The 21084-nt window shown below is 53.0% G+C and overlaps 1 protein-coding gene across 2 annotated transcripts; it reads left to right on the top strand.

Moving 5' to 3' along the window:
• The first annotated feature begins 1408 nt into the window (after nucleotides 1-1408).
• On the top strand, nucleotides 1409-19120 carry per1b (period circadian clock 1b). 2 transcript variants are annotated; one of them, XM_066722451.1, is made up of 22 exons: nucleotides 1409-1525; nucleotides 8102-9126; nucleotides 9507-9605; nucleotides 9699-9853; nucleotides 9967-10088; nucleotides 10179-10380; nucleotides 10532-10583; nucleotides 10882-11103; nucleotides 11204-11310; nucleotides 11518-11671; nucleotides 11867-11975; nucleotides 12078-12209; nucleotides 12335-12443; nucleotides 12557-12716; nucleotides 12845-12957; nucleotides 13257-13412; nucleotides 13661-13960; nucleotides 14249-15225; nucleotides 15556-15721; nucleotides 15872-16061; nucleotides 16211-16361; nucleotides 16867-19120. In XM_066722451.1, exons 2-22 carry the CDS (start codon nucleotides 8672-8674, stop codon nucleotides 17125-17127), a joined length of 4392 nt encoding a protein of 1463 aa, XP_066578548.1. In that variant the 5' UTR covers nucleotides 1409-1525; nucleotides 8102-8671; the 3' UTR covers nucleotides 17128-19120. The 2 variants fall into 2 exon arrangements, with proteins under 2 accessions (XP_066578548.1, XP_066578549.1); XM_066722452.1 differs by lacking the exon at nucleotides 13257-13412.
• Nucleotides 19121-21084: the final 1964 nt, after the last annotated feature.

Here is a 21084-nt window from a genome sequence, read left to right as displayed (position 1 = left end):
TCAGCCTAATTACCCGGCCTGCGCATCAGAAAACGTGACCAGAAGCTCCCTCTGGCGGCCGGACCGCGGAACTGCAGCGCTGTGGCGGAGAAGGCGTGGACAGACCCGTCTCTCTCTGTCTATCACAGCCTATGAATGTATCAAAAGATCAGATGAATAGTGTCGTTGTAATATATGTCTATTATAACAATACTAATACTTCTACGTTGCTGCTAAACTACTACTATAGTATTAATACTATTTCTACAACAACTAATCATGTTTATTATTATTATTTAAATACACATATATGCCATAATCCAACCTCAGTCTCTGGGAAGCACTTTTTATATCCTAATCTCTTTCACATGTAAATAGCAGCAGAAGAAGGCTTTGGCGTGTGCAAATCAGGCGCAAACCCGGAGTAAAGGTGTGTGTGTAGGAATGCGTCTGCGCCGTGGCGGTTGTGTATCTGTGGCGTGCCTGCCCCCCCTCCTCCACTGTGCCAGCTGCCACTCTGGGCATTGCAGCATCCCAGCGCAGGGCTGTTATTCGCGGCCCTCTCGCCCAATCAGCGCCCAGAGCCGCCCCGGCCACTGCGCCTGCGCGGCGCCGCACCACTCCGCCGGCCGCGTGCCTCCCGCAGGTGGGCCGGGAGGGGGGGGTGACGTCACGCAGCTGCCCCCCTCCGCCTCACGTGGAATCGTGCATGCAGAGCCCCCCCCCGCTACCGTAACGCCCCGCACAGCGGCGCAGCGCAAACCGCAGCCTGGATCACATCACGCCCATGTATTTATGTATGAAACTGCTCCCTTAAACTAGATGCTATTTATTATTATTATTATTATCATTATTTGAATCGTTAATGGAAAAAACTAATAAGCAAGAAGTACTTCATGCAGATTTAGCACAGAAACGAGCTGCAAATTATAAAACTAGAGACACTTATTTTAGTAAATATATAATGAGGGAGAGAGTCACACATGCATGCATTCATACATACACACATGCATGCATACAAATTCAAAACAAAGAGCTCAACACACATGCATACCACCAAATAAACGATCAACATGCTTATACAAAATAGCCTCAACAAACGAACTTGACTCATACATCTTCTTGATAATAATGAGAATTGGTTCTCCTGGGCGGGTGTGCACGCATGTTCATATGCATGTATGTGTATCTGCACGCATGCCCCTGTGCTCGGCGCTGTACGGTGCGGGACTCCGGGCTCCCGCAGGCAGCGCTCAACGTGACACACAGAGCCCCGTGCGGGCAGCGCCGCCCTCTCCGGCCAACCAGCGAGCGCCGGGGCGGGGCGGGGGCGGGGCCGGGCGGGATGCGGGCCAATGGCGGCGGCCGGGGGGCGGGGCGGACCCGGGCACACGTGTGGCTGTGCGTGTGCGCTGGCGTGGGTCGGAGAGGCTGCCGGAGAGGAGCCTCAGTCCCGGGCAGAGACGCACACAGCCGCGCACTTTCCTCCGGATAACCGCCCTGCTTTGCGGAGAGAAGCACCAGCGAGGGCGCACAGCTGCTGCAGGTGAGGAGGAGCGGGTTCCAGCTCTGCTGCGCTGGGGGGGCCGGGGCTGGACGGTACCTGTCTGTGTTTTGATTTTGCAAAAGCTTTTAAACCATGTCAGTGTGTGTTTGTAAAGTGCTGTCAATTAGGGCGGGAGGGAGTGTTTTAATGGTTACATTGTGCTCGGTTGCGTGGCGGTGTCTGTGTTGTTCGCAACAGTGTGTCCCCGGGATCGTCAGTGTCAATATGAATGCATATTGGGGGGATGCGAGGAAAGGGGCGGGCTGTGCGCGCTGGGACTCAGCTTTGTATGGTGTCTGTACACACGTTGAGCGCACTGCTGTCTCCTCCCCCCTCCCTGTGTGACACTGGCGCGGTTATACAGTGGTTATAGGCGGGTTATAACGCTGCGCTGCGGGCGAGAGTTGTGTCAGCAGGAAGAGAATCACTTTATTCTTGTTATTATTCTGTTTGGGACTTCCTTGTCTGTTCATTTTCTGAGAAAGACCTGGTGAGAATATCCGCTGAAGAAGCGCTCACTCTCCACTGGCTTGGGTGGGGAGGTAATTTGAGCACACTCTCTCTCTCTCTCTCTCTCTCTCTCTCTCTCTCTCTCTCTCTCTCTCTGGTTTTGTTTACGTTCCTTAAAAGGTTTCTTCGAGCTCTGGTTCTTGGAAATACCGCCGTAACGTGGCGTTATTAATACCCAGCGCTTATTGATTGATTGCATCTCTCTCTGTCTCTCTCTCCACATGTTATTGTAACAGGCTCATCGTAAATGCCTTGCACTTGTGTTGTATGCGCATCTGTACGGCACTATAGTGTAGGGGCACTGTTGCACAGTACAGGGCAGTGTAGGGGCACTGTTGCACAGTACAGGGCAGTGTAGGGGCACTGTTGCACAGTACAGGGCAGTGTAGGGGCACTGTTGCACAGTACAGGGCAGTGTAGGGGCACTGTTGCACAGTCAGTATAGGACACTTAGAACGAATGGGTTAAACTGAACACATTATTTTGTTACAGGAAAACACAAATTCACGGAAGCACAAACTCAATAATTAATTTTTAACACAAGCCTGTGTGGGGAAAATCACATTGTGTTAAATGTTACACAGACACATTATGGTGTTAACAAAACACATGTTGTAATTGTTTTATAATTTTTAAAACAAAGTTGTCATAGAGTGGCACAGTATAGGGCATTGTAGGGGCAGTATAGGGCACTGGTATAGTTTGGGACAGTATGGGGGCACAGTGGTACAGTGCAGGGGCAGTGTGGTACAGTATAGGACTCTGCATGGGCAGTATAGGGCATTGTAGGGGCAGGGTGGTAGAGTGCAGGGGCAGGGTGCCACAGTATACTGTAGGGGCAGTATAGGGCAGTGTGGTACAGTATAGGGCACTGTAGGGGCAGTGTGCTACAGTACAGATAAAGTCATAATAAAAGCTTTGTGAATGTCGTCCATACACTAATCCCAACCCTCCTTAGATTGAAAAGATCCCTTGATTATAATCTGCGATACACGGGTGACGGTATCTGTGTAAACCGACAAGACGCGCGATTTGGTCTAATCTTGCTATTTCGGACCCAGATTTAAAACTACGTGCGTTTTCGTGACGGTGTCGGCACTGAGGCGCTCCGACCCGGGCACAGCTGGCATTGGGGGGCATTTGGGTAGAGTCGTCCCAGAAGACTAGATGTATGTTATTATTATTATTATTAGTATTAGTATTAGTATTAGTAGTAGTAGTAGTAGTTTAGTCTGAAAAAACGGAGAGAAATGTATTAGCATTGGTAATGCATATAAATAAATCCATAATAATATCTGGACATCGCTGTGTAGCACGTACCCTACCCTATGGGTGATATTAGTATTAATAATTAATTAATTGATTAATTGTTACTATTACTATTAATAATAATAACAACCACAACCAGTAAGTAGCATTTGCCTATTGTATTGATGTTGTGCTCTGGCACTGTCGGTGCTTCTCCTCCGCAGCTGGTTTGCAGGCTGGCAGGGTGAGCTCATGTTTTGATCACATGTGTCTTGCGGAGGTGGGGTCATGTTTTGATCATGTGAGTTTGACGCAGTGATGCACAGAGACCCTTCTCTCCTCCGTCTCAAATCAGGGTACTTCTCGTTTCCTTCTCTCTCTCTCTCTCTCGTCCTGTCTCTGTCCTTCTCTCTGTTGCTCTCTGCCTCTCGCTTTCCTTCCCTGCCTCTCCCCAACCGTGTCGTCTTGCTCTATCCGTCACACCCTGCCCAACAAACAATGAAACCCCCCTTTTGTCATCTGCTATTTGATACACGGAAGTTAGGATCAGATGTGTACGCGGTCTCTCGATGCAAACATTGCAACAGTCCCTACCATACAGAGCTGAGTGAAACTCCTTCTGCACCACAAAGCATGCATCTGTCTATCGTACGCTTTTCTTATCGAGGAAATGCATAAATACGCCTCATCAGATTCGTGTGAGAGAGAGAGAGAGAGAGGTGTGAAAAAAGAAAACGAAAACAAATGGCACAAAAACACTCCCTGTCCCTTTAAGACGCGCTCGGCTGAATGTGTTTTTTTGGGTCATCCAGTGGCGTCCGCAGTTCGGGGACTGTCCGCTGGGGGGCGACACCGTTTCCCCCCCGGCAGTGAGAACCGGTTTTCGGTGGGATGTGGGAGCGAATCTGCCCCCGTGTGTAGAAAATGAACAAATGGACAGATATGCAGCTGTAATGAAGCTCTGTATCCAGCCAATATAGAGATTACAGACAGTGTCTATATCTACTGATGCAGTGTGAGAGTGTCAGTGTGTGTGTGTGTGTGGGTTGGTTTATGTGGTTTACGAGGACGTTTTGGGGTTACAAACGGGTAATTACAAGGTTATTATGCAAAAACGGTGGTTTATGAGGACGTTGCCAATGTCCCCATAATTCAAAACGCTTAAAAAACATACTAAATGATGTTTTATTGAAAATGTAAAAATGCAGAAAGTTTTTTGTGAGGGTTAGGGTTAGGGAATAATCTATAGTTTGTACAGTATAAAAATAATTATGTCTATGGGGAGTGCTCATAATGATAGCTGCACCAACGTGTGTGAGTATATGTGTGTGTGAGTGTGTGGTAATGTGTGTGTTTGTGTGACTTGTGTAGTATCCCTTGGTTCCAAACAGACGGGGGCCCCCGGCGCTCTGTGGCCCCGGCCTTCCGATCAACAGCGCTGGTGTGTTTGCTCAGACCTTCCGTCTTGTTAGCCTTTGCGGGGTTAATTGAGCGCTAACGAGGAAATAAGTACAGTATATGTAAACCCCCCCCCATTAAGTTAATAAGCATCTGGGGTCTCTCTCTGTGGGGGCCATGGTTTCTGGGATCAGACATGCACTGACACACAGCGGGCACAGAGATAAAGCACACACAGCTGGCAACAACAACAATGGACAGCAGGGCCAGGCAGTGCAGTGTGGTAAAGTGCAGTATATTAGTGTGCAGTAAAGTGACAGTGTGGTATGGTACAGTCTATTGTATTGACAGTGTGCTATGGTGTAGTACATTGTAGTAAAGTATCGTACACTGTGGTGCAGTGACAGTGTGGTACAATGTAGTACATTGTGGTAAAGTATTGTACATTGGTGCTGTGACAGTGTGGTGTAGTGTAGTAAAGCGACAGTGTAGTGTAGTAAACTGTAATACAGTGCCATTGTGGTCTAGTGTAGTAGAGTGACAGTGTGGTGTAGTGTAGTACAGTGGTGTAGTGTAGTGAAGTGACACTGCAGTTGACCTGCTGACCCTCGGCTGCATTAATATAACTGGACCGTGGGGGGGGGGGGGGGCTGTGTTGTTTTCCAGGGTCTGTGATCAGAAAGATGAGGGGGGGTGTTTTTAAGTGTAGATGTTTGTCTGGAGGGGGCAGTCTTTGCTCAGTCATGCCCCATTACCCCCGCTGCTTTACCGCAGCCCAGAGACGGGCCTTTACAAACACATTAGAGACGTTAGTAAAAATAGACCAGGACGGGTAAGAGTCCTGGGGGTGCGGAGTCCTCCACAGTGACTGTGCTCGATCTGCAATTACTGCCGTGACTCACGCCCGAGTTATTTCTGTTACACTTATTTTTTTCTTCCTAATACATTTAATTTTATTTATATTGCGCCCGCGTCTAATTTCGGGTCACCGTTTTGGCCCCTGCGGTGAGACTCGCCCCGAGATTAAGGCACGGTTTCGGGCCGGCACACCGTGGCCGCCTAATCCCTGCGACAAAAAAAGCCTGTTAAACGCGTCTAAATGAACTGTGACCGATTGCTCTAACCAAGATGATCACACAGGTGCTCACCGACCACACCTGACAAACCGCGTGTATGACTTATAGTCCTAACACTGAATACAATGCATTCCTTTTTTGGGTTTGTTTTTGTTGATATATATTCTGTTTTATTAAAATTAAAAGCTCCTTTGTTTTGATTTTTGTAAAATTCAGATTTATTTCTCTGTTGGTTCAATCTAACATCTCTATTGATCTCCCAAGCACTTTATAACAAACTGAGAATAATCAATACATAATTATAAATTAATATAATTAAATAATTACAAACACACTTGTTTTTTTACCAAAGTGTTTCATAATAATAGCCTTGTTTGTGAGAACGACTGTCTGAACCGTAGAAAGTGTTAGTTTTGATAATGATGATGTTTTTTGGAAAGACAGAAAAAGAAGAAACCCGCTTCCCTGCTCCCCTATTGGCTGACGGCTCGGCCAATCAGAGCCGGCGTCTGGCTGCGGCCGCGGAGGACATGTGCGTTATGTGTACACCGCGGCCCGGCCGTGACGTCACCGGCCAATCAGCGCCCGGTCCGCCGCGGTTATGCAACCGAGACGCGGCGGTGGGGGGGGGGCTGTGTTGAGGTGTGATAGAGAGAGAAGAGGGAGAAAAGAGATCCTGCGAGAGAGAGAGAGAGAGAGTCGCGGGGGAGGGACTGCTTTACCAGCCACCTGGAGTGGTAAGACCAGCCCCGGAGGACAAGAGAGAGACAGACATACTGAGGGAGGGAGGGATAGAGAGAGAGAGAGAGAGAGAGGGGGGGGACATAAAGCCAAATCCCGTGTGCATCGCAGACCCACGCACCACAGCTGTATCAGTGCCTGTTGCATATTTGCAGACTTTGTTTAGCGGGTAGGGATTATTATTATTATTATTATTATTATTATTATTATTATTATTATTATTATTATTTGTTATTGTTATTTGTTATTGTTATTATTTCTATTAGTAGTAGTAGTAGTCAAAAAGTCTATTATTATTGTTATGATTATTATTTGTATGCACTAAAAAGAAAATCACCCGTGTTAATATTCTTGCTGTAAACTAATTTAGTGAATTGCTTACTAATTATGTGTTTTAAGCGTTGTCTGGTGCACCGAATTAAATGCACGAACACCTGGGACACAGCTGCGACCTGGTTGCGTTTATGCATGGTGAGGCAGGTGCACACTGCACAATTAATAATATGAATAATAATGATATACGGGTATAGGAACCTAATCATTATAACGACGACAGCCAGAACGCTACTTGTATCGCACTTTCTAATGTTGTAGTATAAAATGTGTAATTGTAATAAATATATATATACTATGGAAAGCATCTTTGGGACGGCTTAACGCAGCAGTGGCTGATAATATAGGTTGATGGTGATCTATAACGTATACGTGTATTTATTATTAGTCTTCCTTGTTCTGTGATTCGTTTATTTTTAAAGAATTTGAAAAGAGTAATGATTTGTGTCAGAAGGAGGGGTTATCTGGCACAAAGTGTTGGAGAGAGAGAGACAATGTGAGTAGAGAGAGAGAGAGAGAGAGAGAGAGAGGTGGGGGGGTGAAAGTAGCCTCTCTCCCAGTCCCTCGCCCTCGCTGACGCACTGAACCGGGCCCTGGGAGACGCACATGCTGTGGACGGAGGCAGGGCAATACACTGCAGGCTAATGGGATCAGTGCCGGGAAGTGAAAGTCTCCTCTCACCTGCGGACTTCTGTGACTGAGTCATTACGAAACCCCTCCCACCCCCGGGGCGGACCGGCCAGATCATCCCTCGTTAAGTAATTGGTGTAATTGGCTTGGGGGGGGTGGGGTGGGGGAGTTGTAAATAGCCCCACACCGCAGTGACACCTGAGCGCGCTCTCAGCCAGACCTCCTGTGCTGAAGCTTCAGTATGTTCTCTTGTAACTCTGATGTTGTGTTAAAAAATATATTAAAACGCAATCGTGCAGGCGATGTACAGCGCCCAGAGAGAGACAGAGAGAGAGAGACAGAGAGACACGTCTGACCCCTCAGCCTGCCGTGCGGTTGTGTCGGTCACTAACGCAGCATTTACCCACTCGATCTATCTGTCCCTCCTCTGTCTGTCTGTCTCCCTCTCTCTCGCTCTCTCTGTGTTTTTTCTTTTCTTTCCTACCCCCCCACTGCGCATCCTTTTGAAGTTCAAAGGGCAGAGCGCCTTTTGAAATGGCAGAGCCCAGGTGGCCGGGGAGGGGAATTAATATTGGGAGGTCATGACCGGGGTCGTCGCTGTAGCCACACTGTCACTGATTTATTTAATCTGATTTTTCAGGAAGATAATCTGAGAAGATAATTCCGAGCATCCCGGGAGGACGGAGAGAGACGGACGAGAGGAGAGCACAGAACTGAAGACGCATCCATCACCCGTTCCTCTTGGCAGACGACAGACACATTTCCCCAAGAGAGAGAAAGACTTCATATTCTGTTGGCATCTGTGCGTTTTCTGCTACAGCTTTTCAGTGTTTGGAGAGAGAGAGCATTTATTTTCTCACTCTGAAAGGCAAGGAGAATTGAGGAAAAGACAAAAACACGCAAACATTTCCTCACCAAAAGAAAACAAAGAAAGCATAAAAAAACAGATCAGATTCTCTCTGGCCATTTGGATCTAGAACCCAGTCAATTCCATCCTTCTATCCCGCTCGTTTAATTACTATCTTTGACTTCCTGCATCGATATAATCATTTTTTCATTCTTCGTCATCATCATCATCATTATTATTATTACTATTTAAACCCAACCATTTACATCACAATGGGTCCCTCCAGTGGACAGGACTGCCCCACCTAGTGCCCGGCCCCACAGCAATCAGAAGTCCCTCCCACAGACGCCGGACCGCTCCACCATGAGCGACGACAACTCCGACTCCGCCCCCAGCCAGGCCCACGAGGTGCGCCGGGGGGGCGTGGCCGAGGGGGAGGAGTCCGAGGGGTCGCGGTCGGGGCCGGGCGCCGGCTCCCCGGGCTTGAGCGTCAGCTCTGAGGCCAATAGCGGGCGAGAGGGGAGTCCCCTGGGCGCGGGGGCGGGCGGAGGGAGTGGAAGCGAGGGAGGAGGGAGTGGCGAGATGCGGGGGGCGCGCCTCGAGGGCCCCGCCCCGCCCCCGCCGGCCTCCTCGGACGACACGGACGCACACAGCAACGGCAACTCCAGCGGCAACGACTCGGCCGCCCAGGAGAGCGAGGGCCAGCGGTCGCAGCGCTCGTCACAGGGCCGCCAGTCCACCCGCTCCTCCAACAGCAGCTCCAGCCACAACGGCAAGGACTCGGCCATGATCTTGGAGACCACGGAGAGCAACAAGAGGTGAGGGGGAGGGAGCGGGGAGTCACTGTGGTGGAGGGGGAGAGAGAGAGAGAGAGAGAGAGAGGGAGGGAGGGAGGGAGGGAGGGAGAGAAGGAGAGAAGGAGAGAGAGGGTGGGAGGGAGGGAAAGAAGGTGACAGGGAGGGAGGGAGGGATAGAAGAGGAGAGGGAGGGAGGGATAGAAGGTGAGAGGGAGAGAGGGACAGAGGGATAGAAGGTGAGAGGGAGAAATAGAAGGTGAGGGAGAGAGGGAGAGTGAGGGAGGGATAGAAGGTGAGAGAGAGAAAGGGATCGAGGAGGATGGATAGATGTGGAGGGATAGAAGGATTGTTTGTCTCTGTCTGTCATCGGGACCCTAACCTGTCTTGTTGTCCTTCCACAGCTCCAACTCCCACAGCCCGTCGCCTCCCAGCAGCTCCATCGCCTACAGCCTGCTGAGCGCCAGCTCCGAGCATGACCACCCGTCCACCAGCGGCTGCAGGTAACGGCGCCCCCCGGCCCGGCCTCCGGTACTGAGCCTCGCGGCCACAGCAGGGCGGTGCCACATCTGACGCCTTTCCCTCTCCCTCCCCAGCTCTGACCAGTCTGCGCGGGTCAAGACCCAGAAAGAGTTGATGTCGGCGCTGAAGGAGCTCAAGATCCGGGTGCCGGCGGACCGGAAGGGGCGGAGCCGCTCGAGCACCCTGGCCGCGCTGCAGCACGCACTAACCTGCGTCAAGCAAGTGCGCGGTGAGTGAGAGAGAGAGAGAGAGAAGGAGGGAGGGAGGGAGGGAGGAGTCGTCTGCATTCTGAGCTCATGCCTTAATTTCTCTAGATTCCTAACTCTCCCTCCCTCTCCACAGCCAACCAGGAATATTATCATCAGTGGGCCGTGGAGGACAACCAGAACAGCAGCCTGGACCTGTCCACCTACACCATCGACGAGCTGGAGAACATCACCTCCGAGTACACCCTCAAAAACACAGTGAGTCTCTCCCTCCCCTCCCCTCTCTCTCTCTCTCTCTCTGTCAACATTCCAGTGCGTCTATATTGACACTCTCCCTCTCCCTCTCAGGACACTTTCTCGGTGGCCGTGTCCTTCCTGTCGGGCAAGGTGGTGTATGCGTCCCCGCAGGCCGCCTATGTGCTGCGCTGCAAGGCGGACCGTCTGCAGGGGGCACTGTTCTCGCGCCTGCTGGCCCCCCAGGACGTCAGCATGTTCTACAGCAGCACCGTGCCCTGCCGCCTTCCCGTGTGGTCCGCCTGCACCGGCAAAGGTGGGCACGAGCCACGTTTCTTACTTCCGAAGGGTTATGCGGTGATGTGTTGCTAATTCATTAACGAGTTGGCAGCGGTAATAGGTCTGTCATACCCTCCCCCCCCCTGGTGCTCAGAGGTGCTGACGGTCTCTCTGTCTCCCTCTTCCAGCTGCCTCGCCCCTGGACTGCGCTCAGGAGAAGTCCATGTTCTGCAGATTGAGGTGAGCAATCTCTCTCTCTCCCTCCCTCCCTTTGCATCGCTCTCAGTCTCTCTCTCTCTCCATCTGCCTCTCTCTCTGTCCATCTGTTCTCCTCGCCTTCTCTCCTTCGTTTTCTTTAATCGCACATTCCCCCTCTCTCTCTCTCGCTTAAATCTATCACTTTTACACCTTCTCCCGCTTCCTCTTCTTTCTCTCTTTCCCTCTCTCCCTCTCTTATCCTAAACCCTCAGTGTCTGTCTCTGTCTACCTCTGTTTTTGTGACTATGTGTGTAACGGTGTGTAACGTGTGCGTTTGCAGCGGGGGCCGTGAGCGCGAGGGAGAGCTGCGTTACTCCCCCTTCCGACTGACGCCCTACCAGCTGACCCTGCGGGACACCGACCATGCCGCGCCGCAGCCGTGCTGCCTCATCATCGCCGAGCGCGTGCACTCTGGCTACGAGGCGCCCCGCATCCCCCCTGACAAGAGGATCTTCACCACCAGCCACACGCCCAGCTGCGTCTTCCAGGAGGTGGACGAGAGGTGAGCGGGAGAGAGCGAGCGATGCACCGTGCGGCGAGGGGTTGTGTTGCGGTGTGTTGTGATGGTGGCAGTGCGTTACAGTATGTTTGCATTATTGCAGGGCCGTGCCGTTGTTGGGTTACCTGCCCCAGGACCTGGTGGGGACCCCTGTCCTGCTGTACCTGCACCCCGAAGACCGGCCCGCAATGGTGGCCATTCACAAAAAGAGTGAGTGTCTGTCTGTCTCTCTCTCTGTGTCTCTGACCTATGTCTGTCTCTGTCTGTCTCTCTCTCTCACTGTCTTTCTCTCTGTCTCTGACCGCTGTCTCTCTCCCTCTGCCCCCCCCCTCAGTCTCTCTTTCTGTCTGTCTGTCCCTTTCTGTGTCTCTCTGTCTGTCTCTGACCGCTGTCTCTCTCCCTCTGCCCCCCCCTCAGTCCTGCAGCTGGCCGGCCAGCCCCTGGACCACTCCCCTCTGCGGGTGTGCGCGCGCAGCGGAGAGTACCTCACCATCGACACCAGCTGGTCCTGCTTCGTCAACCCCTGGAGCCGCAAGGTGGCCTTCATCATCGGCCGCCACAAAGTCCGCACGTAAGTACAGAGAGACAGTTGGAGAGAGAGATGGAGACGGAGTAGGAGAGAGAGACACACAGAGAAAAAGAAAGAGACAGAGAGAGAGAGACCCACAGAGACAGAGAGAGAGAAACAGACACACACACAAAGTAGATACAGTTGAACTCCAGTGCTGTTCCCCTCTGACCGTGCTGCCGTCCTCCGCTCTCCCAGGAGCCCCTTGAACGAGGACGTGTTCGCTCCGCCCTGCGGGGGGCTGCTGCCCTCCATGGTGCCCGAGATACACCAGCTCAGCAGTCAGATCCACCGCCTGCTGCTACAGGTGAGCCGGGCCGGACCCCTGACCCCGACTATGGTGTGCGGTTGGATGGGTATCCCAGACTGTACTGTGTGGTTGTTGACCGTGTCATGGTTGTTTCCCCAGCCCGTGCACAGCTCCAGCTCTCTGGGTTACTGCAGTGTGGGCAGCAACGGCTCCCATGAGCCCTACCTCAGCCTGGCCTCGTCCAGCGACAGCACTGGGGCCCCGGCTGAGGACACGCCGCAGCACCAACCGGTACGTCAGTCAGCCAGTGTGTCAGTCAGTCAGTCAGCCAGCCAGGGCGTCGGTCAGCCAGTGTGTCATGTAGGTGCCAGTTGTCCAGTCTGTCCCTGACCCCTTGCCCATCTGTCTTTCCCCAGATGACATTCCAGCAGATCTGTAAAGACGTCCACATGGTGAAGAACCACGGGCAGAAGGTGTTTATCGAGTCCCGCAGTCGCCCACCGGCCTGCAAGCACACCAGCACAGGTACCAGACCAGACCCACAGCGTCACGCCCGCCTGCACGCACGCACACCTCCAGACCGTGCGCGGGGTGACATAAAACTGACTCTCTCTCTCTCTCTCCCTTCCCCCAACCAGGCGTAGTGCTGCCCCGGTCCAGTAGTCAGGCGGTGAGGCCGGTGCCGGAGGCCGTGAAGGAGGCCGTCCCCCAACCTTGCGTCCTGGCTCTTGAGGAGAGGAAGGAGCTGCCCTCCCCCTACTCCTACCAGCAGATCAACTGTCTGGACAGCATCATCCGGTGAGTGGCCTAAGAGCTGGACTGGACTAGACTGGACTGCTGCAGAGACACTGACTGGACTGGACTGCAACTGTGTTTTGCTTGTTGCCATGTACTGATGTCCCTTTCTGATGATGTCACCCCCTCAGGTACCTGGACAGCTGCAACGTGCCGAGCCCAGTAAAGAGGAAGTGCGGCTCGTCGTCCAACTCCGACGACGACAAGCACCCATCCCGGGCGGAGGCACAGGCCGCCGGCAAAGGTATGCCCCCCCCATTAGCAAGGAAAAACACCCGGTACTGCCCCCCACATATCCGACCACCCCTCTGTCCTGCCAGAACACACCCTGAACTACAGAACAACCCCCCACGCCCCCCAAAATCCCGACTTGCCTCCCTTGAAATCGCCCACTTTTTCTCGTCACGACTGACGGGACGCAATCTTGGTTGTCCGCCGAGCAACGCACTGTTCGCAAGAGTGTGTGAGCGAGAGCATGAGTGAGAGAGTGAGAGAGTGTGCAGGTGAGTGCCAGGGTGCTGATGGAGCTGTGCTGTGTCTCAGGGGCTGCGGCGACGGCGGTGGCGCGCGGGGGTCCGGCGCATGGCCTCACCCCCTTGGCGCTGCACGGCAAGGCGGAGAGCGTGGCCTCGATCACCTCACAGTGCAGCTTCAGCAGCACCATCGTCCACGTGGGAGACAAGAAACCCCCGGAGTCAGGTATACACTGACGCGCTGACAACCCACACGCACACTGACACGCTGACACTGACACTCTGACACCCTCAGACACTCCCACACACTCACGGACACTTACAGACACACTCACACAAATCTGTCCTGTCCTGTCCTGTCCTGTCCGTCTCTGTGAGTCACTCAGTCTCTCTGGCAGTGTAAACTAAAGCCCTCCTCCCTTTCTCTCCCTTTCCCTCCCTCTCTTTCTCTCTCCCTCCCTCTCCCTCTCACAGACATTGTCATGATGGAAGAGACCCCCTCCACTCCCACTCCCACACCCACCCCCGCCCCGGCCCCCACGCCCGCACCCACCGTCGTGGCTCTGCCCCCGCCCGTACCCCAAGTCCCCACGCCCCCCGCGGCGGAGAGGGACTCCCGGGAGGCCCGCCTGACCAAGGAGGTGCTGTCAGTGCACACCCAGCAGGAGGAGCTGGCCTTCCTGCAGCGCTTCCGGGAACTCAGCCAGCTGCGTGTGTTCGAGCCCCAGGGCAACCCCAACCAGCGGCGGCACAGCGGGGCGCCCCACAGCAAAGGTGAGCAAGGGATGATGGAGAGGAGGGAGAGGGGAGAGAAAGGAGGGAAGAGATGGAGATATGGAGGGGGAGAGGGTGGGGAGAGATGGACAGATGGGGTGATGGAGAGGAGAGAAAGAGGGTAGAGATGCAGGGGAGAGGAGGGAGAAATAGGCAGGGAGATGGTGGGGAGAGGCAGAAAGTAGGAGAGACGGGGGGGGAGTCAGAGCGGGGTTTCCATGATAGATCTGGCTTGTACGGCTGTGTTGATGACACTAACTGGTCCCTCTCTCTCTCTCTCTCCCCCAGGTGTGCGCAGCTCCAGGGACTACCCCATGGGGGGCAGCAGTGCCCGCCGGGGCAGCCGCACCCGGGCCAAGCGCCTGAAGCAGCAGGAGCCGTCGGAGCGGAGCAGCTCGGTGATGCTGGGGGCGGCGGCGCTGGGATTGGGGGTGGCAGGGGGGCCAGGAGCCTCCCTATCGCCCCCCCACCTGCCCCTGGGGCCCCACACCTCCTCCTCCTCCTGGCCCCCCTCGGTGGGCTCCCAGGCCAGCCTGCCCCCGCTGCCCTACCACCCCGGACTCCTGCCCACCTACCCCCTGTCGGTCTACCCTGCCCCTCCAGTGTCGGTCGGGCACCGCTCCCCCCAGGCGGCCCCCCAAGGCGGCCCCTTCCTCCAGGACCCTCAGACTAGCCTGCACTACCCCCAGCAGCCGCAGCTGGCCCCCACCGCCGCCCCGCCCATGGTGGCCCCAATGGTGGCCTTCGTGTTGCCCAACTACATGTTCCCCCAGCTGGGTGCCCCTGCCCTGACCCACCCCTACTTCAGCCCCACCCCCATCTTCCCCTTCCCACCAGGCCCTGTTCCTGCCCCCCAGCTCCACCCCCAGCACCCTCTCCTGGTCCAGCCCACCCTCCCCATCCCCACCCCCGCCGCTCCAGTCTCTGTGGCGGCCGCCCCCTCCTTGCCCCAGGACCTGCCCCAGCTGCTGTCACGCTCCAGCACCCCCCAGTCCTGCAGCCAGCCGCCCCCGGACCGCGAGGGTGTCCAGTCGCCGCTCTTCCAGTCGCGCTGCTCCTCCCCCCTGAACCTGCTGCAGCTTGAGGAGTTGCCCAACAACCGCCAGGAGGGGAACGTGACCCTGCAGGGGTCCCAGGCCCAGCCGCCACAGGCCACGCCCACAGCGGGAGTTGGGTCCGAGTGGGTGGGGCAGCAGGGAGTAGCCGCTGTTCTGGCCACACCCACCCCACTAGGATCGGCAGGAGACCACAAACAGGGAGAGAACGTGAGTCTATATTTTATTATAGAATAAATATTATATATTACTGGACAGTGTCAGTATAATTTTAAGAAAGCAACACAACTTGCTTAGCTTATTTATTTTTGTTTGGAGAGCAGTGAAAGCGGGAATTAATGACAGTGTGCGTTGATCAAACACTTTCACAATAATTAACAATTAATAAACCAATCAATCAATTAAGGACCAGAGAGGGCAGTCGGCATTACCTGGGCTGCCGAAGCTGTGCTAGGCCATATATGCCAGTGTGACTCAAGAATGCAACCCCTCCGAAGCTGTAACTCTAATCCCCCTGTCCCCATCCCCGTCCCCCCGCAGGTGGAGGCGATCGACTGCTCCAACCAGGACACCATGTCCACCTCCAGTGACCTCCTGGACCTGCTGCTCCAGGAGGACGCACGCTCGGGCACTGGCTCGGCCGCCTCGGGCTCGGGGTCCTTGGGCTCAGGGTCCAACGGCTGCTCCACCTCTGGCAGCGGGACAAGTGAGTCATCCGCAGAGCTGCCCGTCTGGGTCTATTGTATTGGGACTATATTGTACAAGGCACTAAAAGATTTGTCTATATCATACCAGCAATTATCCTGTCCCCACGACCTCTGACCTCTGCTCTTGCTCTCTCTCCTGTTCGACCCAGGAAGCAGCCAGAGCAGCCATACCAGCAAGTACTTTGGCAGTGTGGACTCGTCCGAGAATGATCTGGTGGGGAAGAAGAGGGTGGGGCAGGACAGCGACCAGTTCATCAAGTATGTCCTGCAGGACCCCATCTGGCTCCTGATGGCCAACACCGACGAGAAAGTCATGATGACCTACCAGCTGCCATCCAGGTGAGAGAGACTCTGAGACACATTGAGAGAGAGAGACATCGAGAGAGGGACTAGAGTCTGAGAAAGAGACATGGACAGAGAGACAGACCCTACAGGACTGAAAGAAAGTGAGTGTCTGAGCCCCACTGAACGATGTCCTCCCCCCGCAGAGACCGGGCGGCCGTGCTGCGCTCGGACCGCGAGGCGCTCAGGGCGATGCAGAAACAGCAGCCGCGCTTCAGCGAGGAGCAGAAACGAGAGCTGAGCGAGGTCCACCCCTGGATCCGCACCGGCCAGCTGCCCCGTGCTATCAACATCACTGTGAGTCTGACACACACGGACACACACACACACTGACACACACACACACAGAGACGCACACATATACAGTTAGGTCCATAAATATTTGGACATAGACATCACCCCAAGAACAAGCAGGAACTAAAGACACTGCAGTGCAGGCCTGGCAGAGCATCACCAGGGATGAATCCCAGCATCTGCTGATGTCTATGGGTTCAGACTTTAGGCAGTCATTGACTGCAAAGGATTTGCAACCAAGTATTGAAACTCACAATTTAATTCATGATTATGTTAGTTTGTCCAAATACTTTTGAGCCCCTAAAATGGGGGGGGGGCACATATAAAAATTGGTGTAATTCTTACACCATTAACCCAATTTGGATGTAACTACCCTCAAATTAAAGATGAAAGTCTACACTTCTTCATTGTTTCTTTCAAATGGACTGAACTGAACACACACACATCGAGACACAGATCTCTGCATTTGTAATAACTCTCTCTCTTCCTCTCCATCTCTCTCTCTCAGGGATGTGTGGGGTGCAACCCTTCGCCTCCCTCCCTGGCCACCCCCTTCGACGTGGAGCTGCACGACATGGAGCTCGGGGGGGTGCTGGGGTCCCCAGAGGAGGGTCCGGGCAAGACGCCGGCGGCCACGGAATCGGTCGCCATGGAGCAGGAGGGAACGAGGCCTTGCACCCACGGCGACGATCAGGAGATGCTGTCGGAGGAGCGTGGCGCGTTGGCCGGGGGGGTCCTGCTCGCCGCCGCGGCCTCGATGGCGGAGTGAGCCCGTGGACGACGCCGGGAGGCCATGGGAAAGAGACGCTCCCCTCTGTGACCTTTGACCCATGACCCGTGACGCGCATCACGACACCCACGCACGCCACATGGCTCGGACCACGTGGGAGACGGTGGGGGGGGGTCAGTTTGTGTGTCGCTCTGCTGCTCGACACAGTCGGTGTCGCTTACACGGGCAGCAGCGTGGTCGAGTGCGCAGTCGGCGTGCCGGTCTGTCGCCGCCCCGGGTCGGAGCTGGGGTGGCGGTGATGCAGCCGGTGTGTCGGCCTGCACCTTGAACAGGAGATTGCAGCGCCGGTCACACAGTCGGTGTGTCGGTCTGTCGCCGGACGCGAGCAGTGCGTCACGTACGCAGTTAGGCTGCCAGCGACGCGGTCTACAGCGAGGGTCTGGCGAACTGGCCGGCCGATAGGTGACAGGGTACAGATCTGTCTAAACTCTATCTGAATGTCAGATGAGTGCAATCTGCATATTTACATATATATATATATATATATATATACTTGTTAATAATGTATACATCTTGTGTTTCCTCTCTTCATGTGAGATGAAACTGTATTTAAAGGGAGAGAAAAAGGGAGAAAGAGTCATAAATGAAAGAGCTCAGATCTCGCTTTACAAAATGGCGGACGGGAATCGGGTGGGATTATGAAAAAACAAACTCTTTCTCTGGGTGTTATACTTGGGGGAGGGGGGTGTTAAGATTGTATTATTCCAAGATTTATTATTGTTGTTTTGTTTGTTTTTGTAACAAATGTTTATTTTTTCAGTAAAGGAAGAAAAAACTAATAAAAAAATAAAAAACTAGACGGAGGAATGTGTACAGGGAGCAGGGGGCGGGGGGGTCACTCGAGTGTCCAGAGAGTGGACAGAGGAGGGATCAATGGAATTCATTCATATTATTATTGTTAATTGGTTAATTGGACACTACTCATAAGTGTCTGAAGATGGAATGTACTGGCAGGCTGTGTAACTCCTCTGCCACTGTTAGAGATACCGAGTGAACACTAGATGGCGCCACAGTCGGCGTTTTCACGCACTGGGTTGGTGTAACGGTCCGTGTGTCGAATGTCTGGCTCTCCGCATCGCCCTGTGTGTTCGAGGGAGCAAGTGAGGTGTATTCGATTTTTTTTATTTTATTTTTCCACACTTTGGCAATTTTATTTTTTTACTTTAAAAAGCTGAATAACGTGACTCTGAATGAGAGCAGCATTCCACCCCAGAATATTAGATTCAATTTTTTTTGTGGTACTTTTACATCGTAAAGATTGTATGAGCTACTTGTTCTGTTCTACTTGTGTACATGTTGCTGTGTATGCGGTGTGTTTCTTCTTGAACACGTGATGTAAAAAACATTTTACGAAATCAACTCCCGACTCCAAAGGAGTAGAAGAGGCGTTCCCATGGTAACGACATTGTTGAAGCCGACGGTTTTCCTCCCCTCATTGGCCGAGGCCTCCAGGACGCGACGCTGTGAGATCACGGGGTGGGTGTGGTTTGGCGGGGACGTTAAAAAGCGATGGGGCCCAGAATCACACCCGCGTGAGCCAGGAACTTGCGACGGGCACTGGATGCCGATTGGCTGAGGGGACACGGGTAGGGATGTGTGCCGACAGATACAGGATTCCCCTTTTGGAGCTAGAAGCGATCCTCCGAGAACTCTGGGGCTGTGTTTTCATTGGCCGAGACGGATGATGAGTCGAGGCAGACGCAGGAACCCTATTGGCTGAGCCGGCAACGGGCTGCGGGCTGGACCAGGACTCTCGGGGATGCTGGAATTGTATTGGCTGCGTCTGGACAGTGGGGAGAGATGGACGGGCCCAAGTGAACTTTGCAATCCTGATGGGTTTGGGCGGACTATGTCCCGTCCCCCCTCCCCCGTGTCTTTGATGTGATGTATTGGTTCATTGCATCAGTGTTACTCACCAATGTTCTTTGGTTTATTTAATTTGTTATTATAATTAAAGTTGACTTGAAATATACCACTGTGCCGTTTTTCCTGTGTGCTTTTGCTACAAATCAGCGTCTGCTCGCCCTCCTCCCAGTGGCCCAGGTTTGCAACCCTCCCCCGGGGGTATTAATTAATTAATGATTTACTTGGTTGGGATCTTAATCTGGATGGGGTTTTAATGATGGTACTGAAACGGTTTGCCAAGTTGAAAAAAATGCAGAAAGCCCAGAGACTGGAGCTGCCTGGCTGCAATATATACTCTGATTGAGGGGGGGCGATGGTGGTCAGGTGGTGGCAGGGGTGGGATAAAGATTATTTGTTAATTCATTCATTCATTAGTTGGCCTGTATCCAGACAGACCTACCAGGACATGAGACTGATGATGTGAATAACAGAACTGCCTCAGAGGTAAGCATACAGAGTGTGTTTAGAATGATTTTTCAAGAGGGTTTTTTGTGTTTTGGGGGCTTAAATTAGTGCAAAGTGACACAATTCTGATTCTCCTGTATTATCTTATGGGGAAAGTATTTTAATTGGGGTGGTGCTGTTGGTAAAACCTATAAAAGTGTTGTTACGCTTTTTACAACACCGTCCCTGGCACAGGCGAGGCCAATTAACTACAAGTGGGTCACTTTGAAGCTGATGGCGGGTGGGGGTGCGCCCGGCGCTGGTGAGTGGAAGAGCAGCGAGACTTGGACTCCGACTCGAGCGGCTATTTGTCTTGGATCCGTCAGTGAGGTTAACCCAGTCCGACTGTGGAAATGTACAGAAGGGAATCCAAATAAAATAAATAAATGCGTGCTGTGTGTTTGTGTGTGAGTGTGTGAGAGAGAGTGAGTGTTTCCAAAGCCTGCCAGTTCAGAACAGATGTGTACAGCTGTGTCGTGGCGTGGGGCGGGGGAAGAGCATGTGGGGGGTGATACAGTTGATCAGATTTGAAGGAGAGGGAGAACGAGGTAGAGAGGGAGAGAGGGAGGAGGGCTACATTCTTTTAAGATTGCAGCTGGAATTGCTTTGAGCTCTGACACTTTCTGGGGTTGTGTGGAAATGGAGGGGAGGGGAGGGGACCTGGTCTATTATAATTGTCCCAAGTTGGTGGTGTGGGCCGATAATTATAATACATTAAAACATTAAATTATATATATTTATAAATGAAGTTTCAGTATGGAAGAGAGCAAGAGATTAAAAATAATAAATATATATCGGAAAAAGACAAACACAGAAGGGACCGACAGAGATGACTAATTTTCATAAGGTTTTTCAGCAGAATTGTGTGTGTGTCTGTGTGTGTGTGTGTTTTGATAATAATTAATAATTGATTGTGTTTTAAGTTTTGTGAGAGGTGGGTGAGGGGGATTACCTAACCTGGGGGGTCCTTGAGGGGCCCCAGGGAAGAGTGGTGTCGGACAGCCAAAATAAACCAAAGGCAGAGAGTCGGGTTAGCTGTGGAATGACAGAAATGGACGCCCTGCCCAGAAAACACAGGCTTGGGCCGCCGAAAAGGCTGACCGGCGCTTTCTATCTGGAAAGTTCTGTTTTTGTTCAAATTTGACTTTTTTCAGTGTTTCTTTTAGTCTATTTTTACTGTCACCGAGTCAGGGAGAGAGAGAGAGGGAGGTAGAGGGACGAAAGGAGAGAGGGAACCGCAGATGTTTTTAGAAAGCCGCGGATTTAGTTTCTCTGGTTTAATTTGCTCGTTTGTTTCCGCGCCTCTGGGCACCGTGTCAGGATTTTCCCAGGCCTCTACAGGGAGTCAGACCCACAGCGCGGCCACAGGGCCAGACAACACACTCACAACACACAGAGAGAGGGGGGGACCAGGGTCAGAGACAGACAGAGCGAGAGAGAGAGAGACAGAGAGAAACAGAGAGATGGGTGAGAGAGAGAGATAGAGAGAGAGGGGAGGAGGCATGTGCGGAGGGATGCTGTAAACGGCCATAGTGGCGGCAGCGGTCTGTCATTAGAGCTGTAATGACAGGGAGGGAGAGATGTGGC

The sequence above is a fragment of the Amia ocellicauda genome, chromosome 14 (assembly GCF_036373705.1).
Source record: "Amia ocellicauda isolate fAmiCal2 chromosome 14, fAmiCal2.hap1, whole genome shotgun sequence".
NCBI lineage: Eukaryota > Metazoa > Chordata > Actinopteri > Amiiformes > Amiidae > Amia > Amia ocellicauda.
The sequence above is the reverse complement of the archived record's forward strand: the minus strand, read 5'-3'. Positions and strand labels throughout refer to the sequence as shown.